Source organism: Temnothorax nylanderi, unplaced genomic scaffold, assembly GCF_030848795.1.
Source record: "Temnothorax nylanderi isolate EJ_2023f unplaced genomic scaffold, tnyl_v1.0 TNYL_tig0366_pilon, whole genome shotgun sequence".
NCBI lineage: Eukaryota > Metazoa > Arthropoda > Insecta > Hymenoptera > Formicidae > Temnothorax > Temnothorax nylanderi.
In genome coordinates, this window is record NW_027249428.1 from 131,560 (window position 1) to 147,196 (window position 15,637).

General features: G+C 36.0%; 2 protein-coding genes across 2 annotated transcripts; both read left to right on the plus strand.

Moving 5' to 3' along the window:
• The first annotated feature begins 308 nt into the window (after positions 1 to 308).
• Positions 309 to 878, plus strand: LOC139781820 (leukotriene A-4 hydrolase-like). Its single transcript, XM_071720718.1, has one exon. The coding sequence runs from the start codon at positions 309 to 311 to the stop codon at positions 876 to 878; it is 570 nt and encodes a 189-aa protein (XP_071576819.1).
• A 10,952-nt stretch (positions 879 to 11,830) lies between these two features.
• LOC139781827 (uncharacterized) lies at positions 11,831 to 12,898 on the plus strand. The gene is made up of 2 exons (XM_071720720.1): positions 11,831 to 11,954; positions 12,133 to 12,898. The coding sequence occupies exons 1-2, from the start codon at positions 11,831 to 11,833 to the stop codon at positions 12,627 to 12,629; spliced, it is 621 nt and encodes a 206-aa protein (XP_071576821.1). The 3' UTR covers positions 12,630 to 12,898.
• Positions 12,899 to 15,637: the final 2,739 nt, after the last annotated feature.

Here is a 15,637-nt window from a genome sequence, read left to right on the forward strand (position 1 = left end):
ATATTAACAATAGAGAAGAAAATGCCGACGTGTAACGAATTAGTTTTAGATAATTATAAACTTAAAATAGATAGTGTAAGAGACTTAGCTACCAGAAAAGAATTAACTAAAACTATTGTTAAATCATGATAATATTTTTGGTAGTAAATTCGCCATTACTCTACCAAAAGTTGATCATAAAATAAATGAATATAAAATTCAAATTAAATATAGAACAGATCCAGAATCACCTGCACTATATTGGCTGAAACCGGAACAAACTTCCGATGGAAAACATCCCCTATTAATAGCTGACAGCAAGCTTACATATGCCAGAAGTATATTTCCATGTCAAGATACACCATCAAATAGAATCACAAATGGATCTCTCACCTGGAGATCCACATTCTCACTCGAGACTAGACCACGTTGCTGTGACTCATACTCGCTTAGAATTATCCGTGGATTTTAAACGTCATGTTCTTGAGGGCAAGGCAATATTAACAATAGAGAAGAAAATGCCGACGTGTAACGAATTAGTTTTAGATAATTATAAACTTAAAATAGATAGTGTAAGTGACTTAGCTACCAGAAAAGAATTAACTAAAACTATTGTAAATCATGATAATATTTTTGGTAGTAAATTCGCCATTACTCTACCAAAAGTTGATCATAAAATAAATGAATATAAAATTCAAATTAAATATAGAACAGATCCAGAATCACCTGCACTATATTGGCTGAAACCGGAACAAACTTCCGATGGAAAACATCCCCTATTAATAGCTGACAGCAAGCTTACATATGCCAGAAGTATATTTCCATGTCAAGATACACCATCAAATAGAATCACAAATGGATTCTCTCACCTGGAGATCCACATTCTCACTCGAGACTAGACCACGTTGCTGTGACTCATACTCGCTTAGAATTATCCGTGGATTTTAAACGTCATGTTCTTGAGGGCAAGGCAATATTAACAATAGAGAAGAAAATGCCGACGTGTAACGAATTAGTTTTAGATAATTATAAACTTAAAATAGATAGTGTAAGATGACTTAGCTACCAGAAAAGAATTAACTAAAACTATTGTAATCATGATAATATTTTTGGTAGTAAATTCGCCATTACTCTACCAAAAGTTGATCATAAAATAAATGAATATAAAATTCAAATTAAATATAGAACAGATCCAGAATCACCTGCACTATATTGGCTGAAACCGGAACAAACTTCCGATGGAAAACATCCCCTATTAATAGCTGACAGCAAGCTTACATATGCCAGAAGTATATTTCCATGTCAAGATACACCATCAAATAGAATCACAAATGGATCTCTCACCTGGAGATCCACATTCTCACTCGAGACTAGACCACGTTGCTGTGACTCATACTCGCTTAGAATTATCCGTGGATTTTAAACGTCATGTTCTTGAGGGCAAGGCAATATTAACAATAGAGAAGAAAATGCCGACGTGTAACGAATTAGTTTTAGATAATTATAAACTTAAAATAGATAGTGTAAGAGACTTAGCTACCAGAAAAGAATTAACTAAAACTATTGTTAATCATGATAATATTTTTGGTAGTAAATTCGCCATTACTCTACCAAACGTTGATCATAAAATAAATGAATATAAAATTAAATTAAATATAGAACAGATCCAGAATCACCTGCACTATATTGGCTGAAACCGGAACAAACTTCCGATGGAAAACATCCCCTATTAATAGCTGACAGCAAGCTTACATATGCCAGAAGTATATTTCCATGTCAAGATACACCATCAAATAGAATCACAAATGGATCTCTCACCTGGAGATCCACATTCTCACTCGAGACTAGACCACGTTGCTGTGACTCATACTCGCTTAGAATTATCCGTGGATTTTAAACGTCATGTTCTTGAGGGCAAGGCAATATTAACAATAGAGAAGAAAATGCCGACGTGTAACGAATTAGTTTTAGATAATTATAAACTTAAAATAGATAGTGTAAGTGACTTAGCTACCAGAAAAGAATTAACTAAAACTATTGTAAATCATGATAATATTTTTGGTAGTAAATTCGCCATTACTCTACCAAAAGTTGATCATAAAATAAATGAATATAAAATTCAAATTAAATATAGAACAGATCCAGAATCACCTGCACTATATTGGCTGAAACCGGAACAAACTTCCGATGGAAAACATCCCCTATTAATAGCTGACAGCAAGCTTACATATGCCAGAAGTATATTTCCATGTCAAGATACACCATCAAATAGAATCACAAATGGATCTCTCACCTGGAGATCCACATTCTCACTCGAGACTAGACCACGTTGCTGTGACTCATACTCGCTTAGAATTATCCGTGGATTTTAAACGTCATGTTCTTGAGGGCAAGGCAATATTAACAATAGAGAAGAAAATGCCGACGTGTAACGAATTAGTTTTAGATAATTATAAACTTAAAATAGATAGTGTAAGTGACTTAGCTACCAGAAAAGAATTAACTAAAACTATTGTAATCATGATAATATTTTTGGTAGGAAATTCGCCATTACTCTACCAAAAGTTGATCATAAAATAAATGAATACAAAATTCAAATTAAATATAGAACAGATCCAGAATCACCTGTACTATATTGGCTGAAACCGGAACAAACTTCCGATGGAAAACATCCCCTATTAATAGCTAACAGCAAGCTTACATATGCCAGAAGTATATTTCCATGTCAAGATACACCATCAAATAGAATCACAAATGGATCTCTCACCTGGAGATCCACATTCTCACTCGAGACTAGACCACGTTGCTGTGACTCATACTCGCTTAGAATTATCCGTGGATTTTAAACGTCATGTTCTTGAGGGCAAGGCAATATTAACAATAGAGAAGAAAATGCCGACGTGTAACGAATTAGTTTTAGATAATTATAAACTTAAAATAGATAGTGTAAGTGACTTAGCTACCAGAAAAGAATTAACTAAAACTATTGTAAATCATGATAATATTTTTGGTAGTAAATTCGCCATTACTCTACCAAAAGTTGATCATAAAATAAATGAATATAAAATTCAAATTAAATATAGAACAGATCCAGAATCACCTGCACTATATTGGCTGAAACCGGAACAAACTTCCGATGGAAAACATCCCCTATTAATAGCTGACAGCAAGCTTACATATGCCAGAAGTATATTTCCATGTCAAGATACACCATCAAATAGAATCACAAATGGATCTCTCACCTGGAGATCCACATTCTCACTCGAGACTAGACCACGTTGCTGTGACTCATACTCGCTTAGAATTATCCGTGGATTTTAAACGTCATGTTCTTGAGGGCAAGGCAATATTAACAATAGAGAAGAAAATGCCGACGTGTAACGAATTAGTTTTAGATAATTATAAACTTAAAATAGATAGTGTAAGAGACTTAGCTACCAGAAAAGAATTAACTAAAACTATTGTTAATCATGATAATATTTTTGGTAGTAAATTCGCCATTACTCTACCAAACGTTGATCATAAAATAAATGAATATAAAATTTAAATTAAATATAGAACAGATCCAGAATCACCTGCAATATATTGGCTGAAACCGGAACAAACTTCCGATGGAAAACATCCCCTATTAATAGCTGACAGCAAGCTTACATATGCCAGAAGTATATTTCCATGTCAAGATACACCATCAAATAGAATCACAAATGGATCTCTCACCTGGAGATCCACATTCTCACTCGAGACTAGACCACGTTGCTGTGACTCATACTCGCTTAGAATTATCCGTGGATTTTAAACGTCATGTTCTTGAGGGCAAGGCAATATTAACAATAGAGAAGAAAATGCCGACGTGTAACGAATTAGTTTTAGATAATTATAAACTTAAAATAGATAGTGTAAGTGACTTAGCTACCAGAAAAGAATTAACTAAAACTATTGTAAATCATGATAATATTTTTGGTAGTAAATTCGCCATTACTCTACCAAAAGTTGATCATAAAATAAATGAATATAAAATTCAAATTAAATATAGAACAGATCCAGAATCACCTGCACTATATTGGCTGAAACCGGAACAAACTTCCGATGGAAAACATCCCCTATTAATAGCTGACAGCAAGCTTACATATGCCAGAAGTATATTTCCATGTCAAGATACACCATCAAATAGAATCACAAATGGATCTCTCACCTGGAGATCCACATTCTCACTCGAGACTAGACCACGTTGCTGTGACTCATACTCGCTTAGAATTATCCGTGGATTTTAAACGTCATGTTCTTGAGGGCAAGGCAATATTAACAATAGAGAAGAAAATGCCGACGTGTAACGAATTAGTTTTAGATAATTATAAACTTAAAATAGATAGTGTAAGAGACTTAGCTACCAGAAAAGAATTAACTAAAACTATTGTTAATCATGATAATATTTTTGGTAGGAAATTCGCCATTACTCTACCAAAAGTTGATCATAAAATAAATGAATATAAAATTCAAATTAAATATAGAACAGATCCAGAATCACCTGCACTATATTGGCTGAAACCGGAACAAATTTCCGATGGAAAACATCCCCTATTAATAGCTAACAGCAAGCTTACATATGCCAGAAATATATTTCCATGTCAAGATACACCATCAAATAGAATCACAAATGGTTCTCTCATTTGGAGATCCACATTCTCACTCGAGACTAGACCACGTTGCTGTGACTCATACTCGCTTAGAATTATCCGTGGATTTTAAACGTCATGTTCTTGAGGGCAAGGCAATATTAACAATAGAGAAGAAAATGCCGACGTGTAACGAATTAGTTTTAGATAATTATAAACTTAAAATAGATAGTGTAAGTGACTTAGCTACCAGAAAAGAATTAACTAAAACTATTGTAAATCATGATAATATTTTTGGTAGTAAATTCGCCATTACTCTAGCAAAAGTTGATCATAAAATAAATGAATATAAAATTCAAATTAAATATAGAACAGATCCAGAATCACCTGCACTATATTGGCTGAAACCGGAACAAACTTCCGATGGAAAACATCCCCTAATAATAGCTAACAGCACGCTTACATATGCCAGAAGTATATTTCCATGTCAAGATACACCATCAAATAGAATCACAAATGGATCTCTCACCTGGAGATCCACATTCTCACTCGAGACTAGACCACGTTGCTGTGACTCATACTCGCTTAGAATTATCCGTGGATTTTAAACGTCATGTTCTTGAGGGCAAGGCAATATTAACAATAGAGAAGAAAATGCCGACGTGTAACGAATTAGTTTTAGATAATTATAAACTTAAAATAGATAGTGTAAGTGACTTAGCTACCAGAAAAGAATTAACTAAAACTATTGTAAATCATGATAATATTTTTGGTAGTAAATTCGCCATTACTCTACCAAAAGTTGATCATAAAATAAATGAATATAAAATTCAAATTAAATATAGAACAGATCCAGAATCACCTGCACTATATTGGCTGAAACCGGAACAAACTTCCGATGGAAAACATCCCCTATTAATAGCTAACAGCAAGCTTACATATGCCAGAAGTATATTTCCATGTCAAGATACACCATCAAATAGAATCACAAATGGATCTCTCACCTGGAGATCCACATTCTCACTCGAGACTAGACCACGTTGCTGTGACTCATACTCGCTTAGAATTATCCGTGGATTTTAAACGTCATGTTCTTGAGGGCAAGGCAATATTAACAATAGAGAAGAAAATGCCGACGTGTAACGAATTAGTTTTAGATAATTATAAACTTAAAATAGATAGTGTAAGTGACTTAGCTATCAGAAAAGAATTAACTAAAACTATTGTAAATCATGATAATATTTTTGGTAGTAAATTCGCCATTACTCTACCAAAAGTTGATCATAAAATAAATTAATATAAAATTCAAATTAAATATAGAACACATCCAGAATCACCTGCACTATATTGGCTGAAACCGGAACAAACTTCCGATGGAAAACATCCCCTAATAATAACTAACAGCACGCTTACATATGCCAGAAGTATATTTCCATGTCAAGATACACCATCAAATAGAATCACTAGTGGAGGCAAATTAGGTTTTTATCTTGGAACCGGTTAAAACTACTCGGATTTAAACGTTTTTTTTTAAATGTAGGTAATTGTGGTGTATTGGGTAGCCAAGTAAATGATGCCTTGTTCGGTATCATTAGTTTATTCTATATCTCAGTGCCGCTCAGATACTACAGACCGTGTACATGTCTAAGACTCGCAGTCGCTGCTTTCACGCACGCTCCCTAACTCTCCCTACCGGTCACGTACATCACGCCACCTATCGTTAGCTCCCGATCTCGACTACGGTCGGTATATGACATCTCCTCCCCCTCTAATTTATAAGTTTGATAGTCTCCATATCGTTGTGGTGCTCTTATTTTTCGAGTCGATCTTCGTGGTTCCCTCTCCGGTTCTGGAGCTGCTTCGGGTTCTCTTTCGGGTTCTGGGATGTCTTCTGGTTGTGCTCCCGCAGCTTCTGCCGGTTGTGCTTGTTCAGTAATATTTGGAAACTCCTCCCAACTCCCTTCGTCCTCTGTTCTTCTGCCATTCTCCCCTGTTTCCCTCCGGGGGCGAATTTGATCAATATGCCTGATCCAAGTCTGTCCATCTACCGTACGAATTTCGTATGTTACTCGTCCCGTGGGTTTTACTATCCATGCTGCTATCCATTTATCTGATGTAAGGTAATTTCTTACAAACACTGGATCCTGTGCTTCAAATACTCGGATCTTGGATGTTTTGGTTACTGGTATTTCCTTCGTATTATCAGGGTGTAGGCCATCTAATGCTGTACGCAATCGACGTCCCATGAGTAACTCTGCTGGTGAGACACCTGTCGTTGTGCTAGGTGTAATGTGTTGCGTGAATAGGAACCGTGCTAGTCCTACGTCCCACTCTTCATTCGGTATCTTCTTCAAAGCTGCCTTCATTGTTTGCACGTACCTTTCGATTTGTCCATTTGAAGATGGATGATATGGGGCGCTATACATTGCTGTTATCCCATTTCTTTGTAAAAAAGACCGATACTCACTTGAAGTGAATACCGTTGCGTTGTCTGACACAATGGTTTGCGGTAACCCATGTGTCGCAAATAGATTTCTTAGTTTAGTGATGACTGCCATTGAAGTGCAATTCTTCATTTGAAACATTTCCAACCACTTAGTGTATGCATCTATAACTAGCATAAATGTCTTCCCTTGCAACGGTCCAGCGAAATCTATGTGCAGACGCGTCCATGGCCTTCCCGGGGATAACCATGTCGTTCCTTGCACTGGTGCCATATTATTTCTGGTCAATTGACATTGGTCACATTTGCTAACGTATATCTCAATGGCTTTGTCCATTCCTGGCCACCATATGTAACTACGAGCCAATGCCTTCATTCTAACCACTCCTGGGTGTGCATTGTGTAACATTTGTAGAACAGATTTCCTGGCTCGCTCTGGTATCACAACACGTGATCCCCATAATATGCAATTTTTGTGTGCTGATAATTCGGTTTGACGTGACAGAAATGGTGTAAACTGCTCTTCTTGTCGATCTTCTGGAAAACCATGCAACAGCCAACAATGAACTCTGGATAATACTGGGTCCGCTTGAGTCCATTTCCCTATGTCGTTCATATTTATTGGTATGTCCTGTATAGATTCCAACATCTGAATCTCGCCCGGCGGTGGAATATCGAATTCTGGCGTTTCCAACGGTAATCTGCTCAAACCATCTGCATTCGCGTGTTTTTTACCTTGCCTGTATATTAGTTTGTAGGAATAAGCTGCTAAGATTAGACTCCACCTCAATAACTGTGGTGATATGACTTGTGGTGTTGCTTTATCTGAACTCAGCAAGCCCAACAAAAGCTTATGATCCGTTATAATTGTTACCTCCCGGCCATACACATATCGATGAAACTTTTTTACTCCGAAAATGATCGATAATGCTTCTTTTTGTAACTGCGAATAATTTCTTTCCGCCTTGGATAACGTTCTAGATGCGAACGCTATAGGTCTTTCCTTGCCATCTAAATCCGCGTGTGAAAGTACGGCTCCTAATCCATATGATGATGCGTCGCATGCTAAAATGAGAGGTTTCTTCGGATCGTAATGTGTTAACGCTGTAACTGATATTAGCATTTCTTTTGCAGTGCGGAATGCTTTCTCGTGCGTTGTAGTCCAAAACCATTTCTTTCGAGCGTCCAAAAGTCTGTGTAAAGGTTCAAGTACTGTTGCTTTATGTGGCAAAAAACATGAATAAAAATTCAACAATCCCAGAAAAGCTTGGAGCTCTTCCTTGTTTTCAGGAGCACGGGCCTTTGTAATTGCCTCGACCTTTCCTGCAACTGGATGTATTCCTTCTGCATCTATTCTAAACCCTAAATATTCCACTGCGTCAGTGTTTCGAATACATTTACTCTTCTTAAGTCGTAATCCTGCATTGTATAACCTTTCCAGTACTGCCTTTTCTCTTTTTTCTAATTCTTGTTCTGAATCCGCTGATATGATTACGTCGTCTAAAAACTTCTCTACTCCTTCCAGTCCTTCCAGAACCGTATCCATTTCTTGTTGAAAAATACCTGGTGCTGAGGTGATCCCATAAGGTACTCTTAAAACTCGCCTTAATCCTCTTGGAGTGTTTATTGTAAGTAACCTCGATGTTGCTTCATCAACGGGTAATTGTAAATACGCCTCGAATAAATCCAATTTTGTAAATCGCTTCGCTCCTGCGTGTTGTGCCAATAATTCCTCTGTTGTGGGTAATGGATATGGATTCTTCTTGATAGCTTTATTTATCGTAGCTCGATAATCTCCACATAAACGTATACTTCCGTCTTTCTTTACAACTACTACGATTGGTGTGGCCCATTCTGAATGTTCGACCGGTTCGAGAACACCTGCTGCTTCTAACCTACGTAGTTCTTCATCTACTTTATCTCGGAGTGCATATGGTATGGGTCTGCTTTTCAAAAATATAGGTTTTACCTTTGGATCTACTTCTATACTAACTGGCGCTCCCGTATAAGTACCTAGCTCCTCCGCAAATACCGCTTCATATATTTCTTGTTTCGCTTGAATCTGCTGTATTCCTGACAGTGATATCCCTAACGCGTTAAACCAATTCCTACCTAGTAAATTAGTTCCTTTTCCTTTTATAATAATTAACGGTAATTTGTGTATACGTTTCTTATATTCTACTTGCGCTATAAACATTCCCCTTACTTCTAATTGCTGACATGTCCATGTACGCAATGTAATATCTTCTTTCAACATTTTCGGTTTATGCGTCGGCCATAGCTTATTAAAAGTTTCCTTGCTTATAATAGTACACGTAGCCCCTGAATCTACTTCAAACAAAAGTGGTTTTTTATTTATCTTTAATTCTAACGTAAATGTTTTTTCGTATGTTGTTTCTCTAACCGTATTTAAACTATATTCAATCGCATTTTGCGGAGCGTCTGATACTGCGTGTGTATTACCCTCACTTGACTTTTTTGTATTTAAACTACTATTCGTTAACAATTTCTTTTTTGCAAAGCAAACGCGTTCGATATGACCTTTCTTTTTACAGTACCGACATTCAACGTTTACGAATCGGCATTCGCTATATGCATGTGTTTCACCGCATCTAAAACAAGACTTTTTCGCTACCGACCATTTTACCGGTTTTTCATATTTCGTGTTCTTATTTCTATCGTTCTTCCCAATCTTGTGCGTATTTCCGGATGTGGGCAGTGATCTTAAGTCCAGTGCGTTTCTTCTGGCTGTCTCGGCTGCAATTGCGATGTCCAGTGCTTTCTGGAATGTTAAGTCTGTCTCCGCTAATAGCCGTCGTTGCACTTCTTCATCCGCTATGCCACAGACTACCCTGTCTCGCAGCATACTGTCTAACGTGGTCCCGAAATTACAGTGTTCTGATAGTTTACGTAAATCTGCAACATATTCCGCGACAGATTCTGAAGCAATTTGACTTCTTTTATTGAATTTAAATCTTTGAATAATTTCGGATGGTTTGGGAGTAAAATGTTCCCCTACTTTTTGTATAATTTCCTCATACGGTAACTCACCCGGTGCTTTCGGCATAACTACTGAGCGTATGAGAGCGTATGTTGCCTTGCCGCATGCACTGAGAAGGATAGCTCGTTTCTTAACCTGGTCGATTATTCCGTTTGCGATGAAATAAAATTCCAATCGTTCGATATATTGTGTCCAGGATGCATCTCTCCCTGGCTGGAATTCCTCTATGCCTCCGACCATTGCCATTGTCCCGCCTTGAGCCATCGCCATTTTCTAGAGTCTTCCCGATTTCTCGTGCTCGTCAGAATCTTCTTGTCGGAAAATGTCCTTTCTTACTATCCTCGTTGGATATCTTTTCCACATTAACCTCGTCGCCAATTGTGGTGTATTGGGTAGCCAAGTAAATGATGCCTTGTTCGGTATCATTAGTTTATTCTATATCTCAGTGCCGCTCAGATACTACAGACCGTGTACATGTCTAAAACTCGCAGTCGCTGCTTTCACGCACGCTCCCTAACTCTCCCTACCGGTCACGTACATCACGCCACCTATCGTTAGCTCCCGATCTCGACTACGGTCGGTATATGACAGTAATTAAAAACACTACAATGTTTATGGGTTAAAAATTTACGCTAATTGTTTATTTAATAAATTTTTAGGTTTATTTTAATTATAAAAAAAGCGTCAATTTTTAACCCATAAACATTGTAGTGTTTTTAATTACCTACATTTAAAAAAAAACGTTCAAATCCGAGTAGTTTTAACCGGTTCCGAGATAACGCACTTTTTTGGTCTAATTTGCCTCTATTAATTGATGGATATAATATGGACGTCCATTAGACGTCTTTTATAAACATATAATGGAGCTCTTCGATGGACACTTTTTGGAGCTCATATGGATGTTTCTTGGAATTTTTGTGGACATTACATGGAGTTTTTATGACTGTACACTAGAAGTCTATTTAAGATGTCCAGTGGACGTCCATGCTGGATGTTATATGGATAGATATAATATGGACGTCCATTAGACGTCTTTTATAAACATATAACCGCGAGCGTTAGTAACCCGCACTGCCGCGACGCGGCTACCATGCGCGAGTACTTTCTCGTAATAAAAAAACATCACGCGCTAGTATAAGAGGCGAGCCTGTGAGAGGCCTGACTGCGATAATTCTTTGCTGCAGATTATCTGAAGTGATACCTCTGGTATCATATAGCAGGGGTCTTCGAAGCAATTTTTGATAATTTGTTGGATACAACTCAGGGGGTACAAACTCCCACCTTGAACAGGGGGACAGATATACCGTGGCGCCGTCTGCCCTTGTACCCGGAAATAAGCGAACTAAAATCGGTCACGTGATGAAGAGTGGGGATACGCGCGAATTGAAGTAACCTGCAAAACGCAGCAAAAGCAGCAATAACGATAGTGAGCGACCAGAGCGACTTGGAGTGTTAGAGCAACAGCAAGCAACAACGAGCAAGCAGGTATTAAGGATAATATACTATATTTTATTACATTTCTATTATTATTAGCAGTAGTAGTAATAGTAGCAGTGTAGTATACATATAACAAAACTAACCTCGTAGAAGAAATATACTAATCTATAGATAGAGTAGCTTAATACTATTAATATTTTTAAACAGAATTCTTAGTGACACTATTTAAACACACACACACACACACACATATATATAAAATAAAAAGTATTTTTATATACAATGACATATCTTGCATGTATAATATTTATAAATGTTAAATACTTAGTTTAAGACTAGTCAAAATTTTCAGGAAAAATGGTGAGGAGATGCTGTGTGCCAGGATGCACATCCTCTGCAAAGGTTCCGAGTCATAGGCTGCCTGCACAAGATCTCAAAACGCAAGCTTGGTTGAAGGCAGTTGGTTTAAACAACATGATCGGTAAGTTTCAAAGAAGCTGATAACTTTTAAATACTATTTGTATATTAAATTAATATAAAAACACATTTGTCGCGTAAATTAAATGAGAAGTAATATATATAAATGTAAATAGGATATATAATTCTTTTATTCTTTATCAAAATTGTTAATATAAAAGTAATATGTTATTATGTTACAGATGCACCACAGGAAGTAAAGGCCAAATTAAGAATTTGTGGCTTACATTTTTGTGAAGATATGATTGTGTCTTATGGGCAGAAGCGGCGTCTTAAAGACAACGCAATGCCAACATTGCACTTATCACATGCAAATATTGCGGTTGATAGTGCAGTAGCTAGCACCTGTTCTGCTGCTATTGACACTATCGCTGCATTGCATACTTCACATAATGTTACAAGCGAATCTGATTTTGAGCCACAGACATCAAGAGAGGTACAGCCAGTCAAGATAAACGTCAATACAGTAAATGTTCGTCATCTTCGTCAGAAAGTACAACGTTATCGCAAAATGCTGTATAAAAGAAATTTGGTCATCCGCAAAAATAGAGAGAAGAAACGTCATGCAGGAAGCATCAACACTTGGGACAGCATTACTACGGAGATATCCGGAATCCAGAAGACTTTCATGGAGATGATATTTCAGAACTTCCGTCACGCACCACAGGTATGTTTGTAGTTTAATATTTTTATTTTGTATGTACTAAATATCTCGCATACAAGATGAATAGTTAAGATGAATAATAAAAACACTGGAAAAGTTAAAATAATGATTTGGAAAAGAACGATTTTCTCATTACGTTTTCCCTTTTAGAAATTTTAATTTTTTTTTGTAATTTTTTTCATGAACATTACAATATAACGGAGATACTCAAGTGTTTTCTGTAAGTACCTTATTCGCTGTACCTATATTGAATTGTCCACTACGCAATAAATTCATAGCAAGTATTATAGCAGATTAATTTTTTATTATTTTTTATTATTTATTATATATCTATATATTAATGATACATTGTACATGTGTTATAAATATTTCAGAAATCAGGAAGTAATACAACATATTGTAAGAAGTGTATTCTTACATATTCAATGTTAATTATATTTTTGTGTTATATAATTTATTAAGCAATTTTTGTATTATATAATTTACAAAGTAATGTATCAAGATTTTGTAGATTATGCATGTTATATGTTATAGAAATGTTTTATTTGAACAGTTATTGTACAGGGTTGTGAAAATGTTTCAGAATGATAGAATTAACTCGTAAAAAATACATTTTTGGAAAATGTATTTGTTATAAAAGTTGTATAGATTCAAGAGATTTATTTAATAATATTATTGTAGCGTATCTGCTCTCTTTGGAGTATATCCACTGGATTGAAACTGTACATACAACTGTTAAAAGAAATTTTTTTCAGAAATGTGTTGTTTACGACATATTACATCGTCCTAAAATATTTTCACTGTCCTGTATATGTTGTAGGTAGATATATGTGGTAGATATATATTTTGCATATATGTATATGTCATATATTAGAGATGTCATTGACTGCGTTCAGCAGAGAAAGCTACTTTGCAACTGTTGTAAAATTTGTGAATCTGATTGGTATATGCTCTTAGATTCAACCAAGATTAAGATTCACGATTTGTACAACAGTTGCAAAGCAGCTTTTTCTGCTGAACGCAGCCATTATAAGACATCTTCGTAGCGGAACACAAGAAAAACATTATTAATTATTGAACGTTACTTTTATGATGTTCGTTCGTATGGTTTTGTTATAGCTAATCGGACGTTTTTGTATAATGCTTTTAATAATCGATTCATATAGGCAGCCGATTCTTATGACGAGGTTTTTTCCTTATGACGGATATTGCGACAATGTGAGAGAGTTTTAATAATTCAAGTGTTTAGGCACATATATGTTACTATGTGTACATAATACTACAGCATTCATAGGAAAATGGAGTTTTCGATGCAGCATTTCTTCCAACGCTGCCATCATTGGAGCCATTGAAGGATACATCATACGGCGAAGGACACAATAATACAGGAGAAGAAATGCAGAGAGTCCACATGACGAACAATATTAAAATATTAAATTTACGAAACGAAGTGAGTGAAGAAACATTTTTTTTTCTTTTTTTTTTTTAAGAAACTACATCTGAGTGGCGATGGTATTTCTCATTTATGTACTTTATACTATCCTCATTTATACTTTTATTTTTAAATTTAAGGATGTTCTACTGGAAGCTGGACTCCTTGTATTTTTATCATTATATTGTTTATGTGATGAAATGTTATTATTGCTCGTATTTGTCTGTACCATTTTTTATTCTTTTACATGACATGTTATCTAGTTGTCGTCTTAATTTGTTTCGTGTATATAATTTCGTTTCTTGAAATAGTTTTACAGTTATAAAAAGGGTTTGCTTTACATAAAGATGCATGTTCCTATGTTGCTTATATGTTGCATGTGGTAGAAAAGTTATTTCTATTTACATTAATTATATTTTAACAAGTAGTAATAAATATAGTTATGTATTTATATATAAACAGAACAAGAAGTTTGAGTCGCCAGTAGATAATTAAAAATTACTAAAGATGTTGTAATCGACCCAACTGGCCAAATTTATTAATCGAAAAACGCTACGTTTCGACCGAGGATCCGGTCCTTTTCAAGCGTGTATACAAAACTCACAAATGTTGATTAGTCAAGCATAATGCCCTAACTACACCGAATCTAAAAGCTAAACGACACAAAATTAATTTGCAATTAAGTGAAAATTATATCAATATTATACGAAACAGAAACTTACATATTTGTGCGTCGGAATCTAAGTAATAACAAATTTGTTAAACGGTATATTTCGTGAAATGTTTGTAACATGACATAGCAGTGCGGTGGTACAATTTAGACTGATGAACCTGACAATTATAAACAGACTGGTGCCGTAAACAATAAAAGGCAAGAACATAGAGAGGGAAGCAGCGGAGAGGAGAGACCAGCTATATTTCTTTTATGATATGTTCGTAGAGAACGTTAAGATTCTCCGTGTCCTTTTGCAAATTGATGGTGTCGTCAAATTTTTTAATAAAAAACATCTCCGCTATTTCTCTCTTTCTGGTCTGTCCTTCCTTATGTAATATTTCAGGTTTTCCCCAGTCAAAATCATGCCCATAGGATATTCGGTGTTCACTCACTACAGAAAGATTGCTAGCGTGTTTTCTAATATCGCTCTGGTGTTCCCTGAGACGCGTACACAGATGCCTTTTAGTCTGCCCTATATATGTGGCCAGATCGGAAGAGCTACAATCCCTGCAGTTAATTTTGTACACTATGTCAGTTTGTTTTCGTAGAGAACGTTAAGATTCTCCGTGTCCTTTTGCAAATTGATGGTGTCGTCAAATTTTTTAATAAAAAACATCTCCGCTATTTCTCTCTTTCTGGTCTGTCCTTCCTTATGTAATATTTCAGGTTTTCCCCAGTCAAAATCATGCCCATAGGATATTCGGTGTTCACTCACTACAGAAAGATTGCTAGCGTGTTTTCTAATATCGCTCTGGTGTTCCCTGAGACGCGTACACAGATGCCTTTTAGTCTGCCCTATATATGTGGCCCTACAATCCCTGCAGTTAATTTAAAAGGCATCTGTGTACGCGTCTCAGGGAACACCAGAGCGATATT

Coding starts and splice junctions, on each gene's coding strand:
- LOC139781820 (XM_071720718.1), top strand. CDS start 309: ATGCCAGAAGTATATTTCCATGTCAAGATACACCATCAAATAGAATCA.
- LOC139781827 (XM_071720720.1), top strand. CDS start 11,831: ATGGTGAGGAGATGCTGTGTGCCAGGATGCACATCCTCTGCAAAGGTT. Junction 11,955..12,132: donor TGGTTTAAACAACATGATCG/GTAAGTTTCAAA, acceptor ATTATGTTACAG/ATGCACCACAGGAAGTAAAG.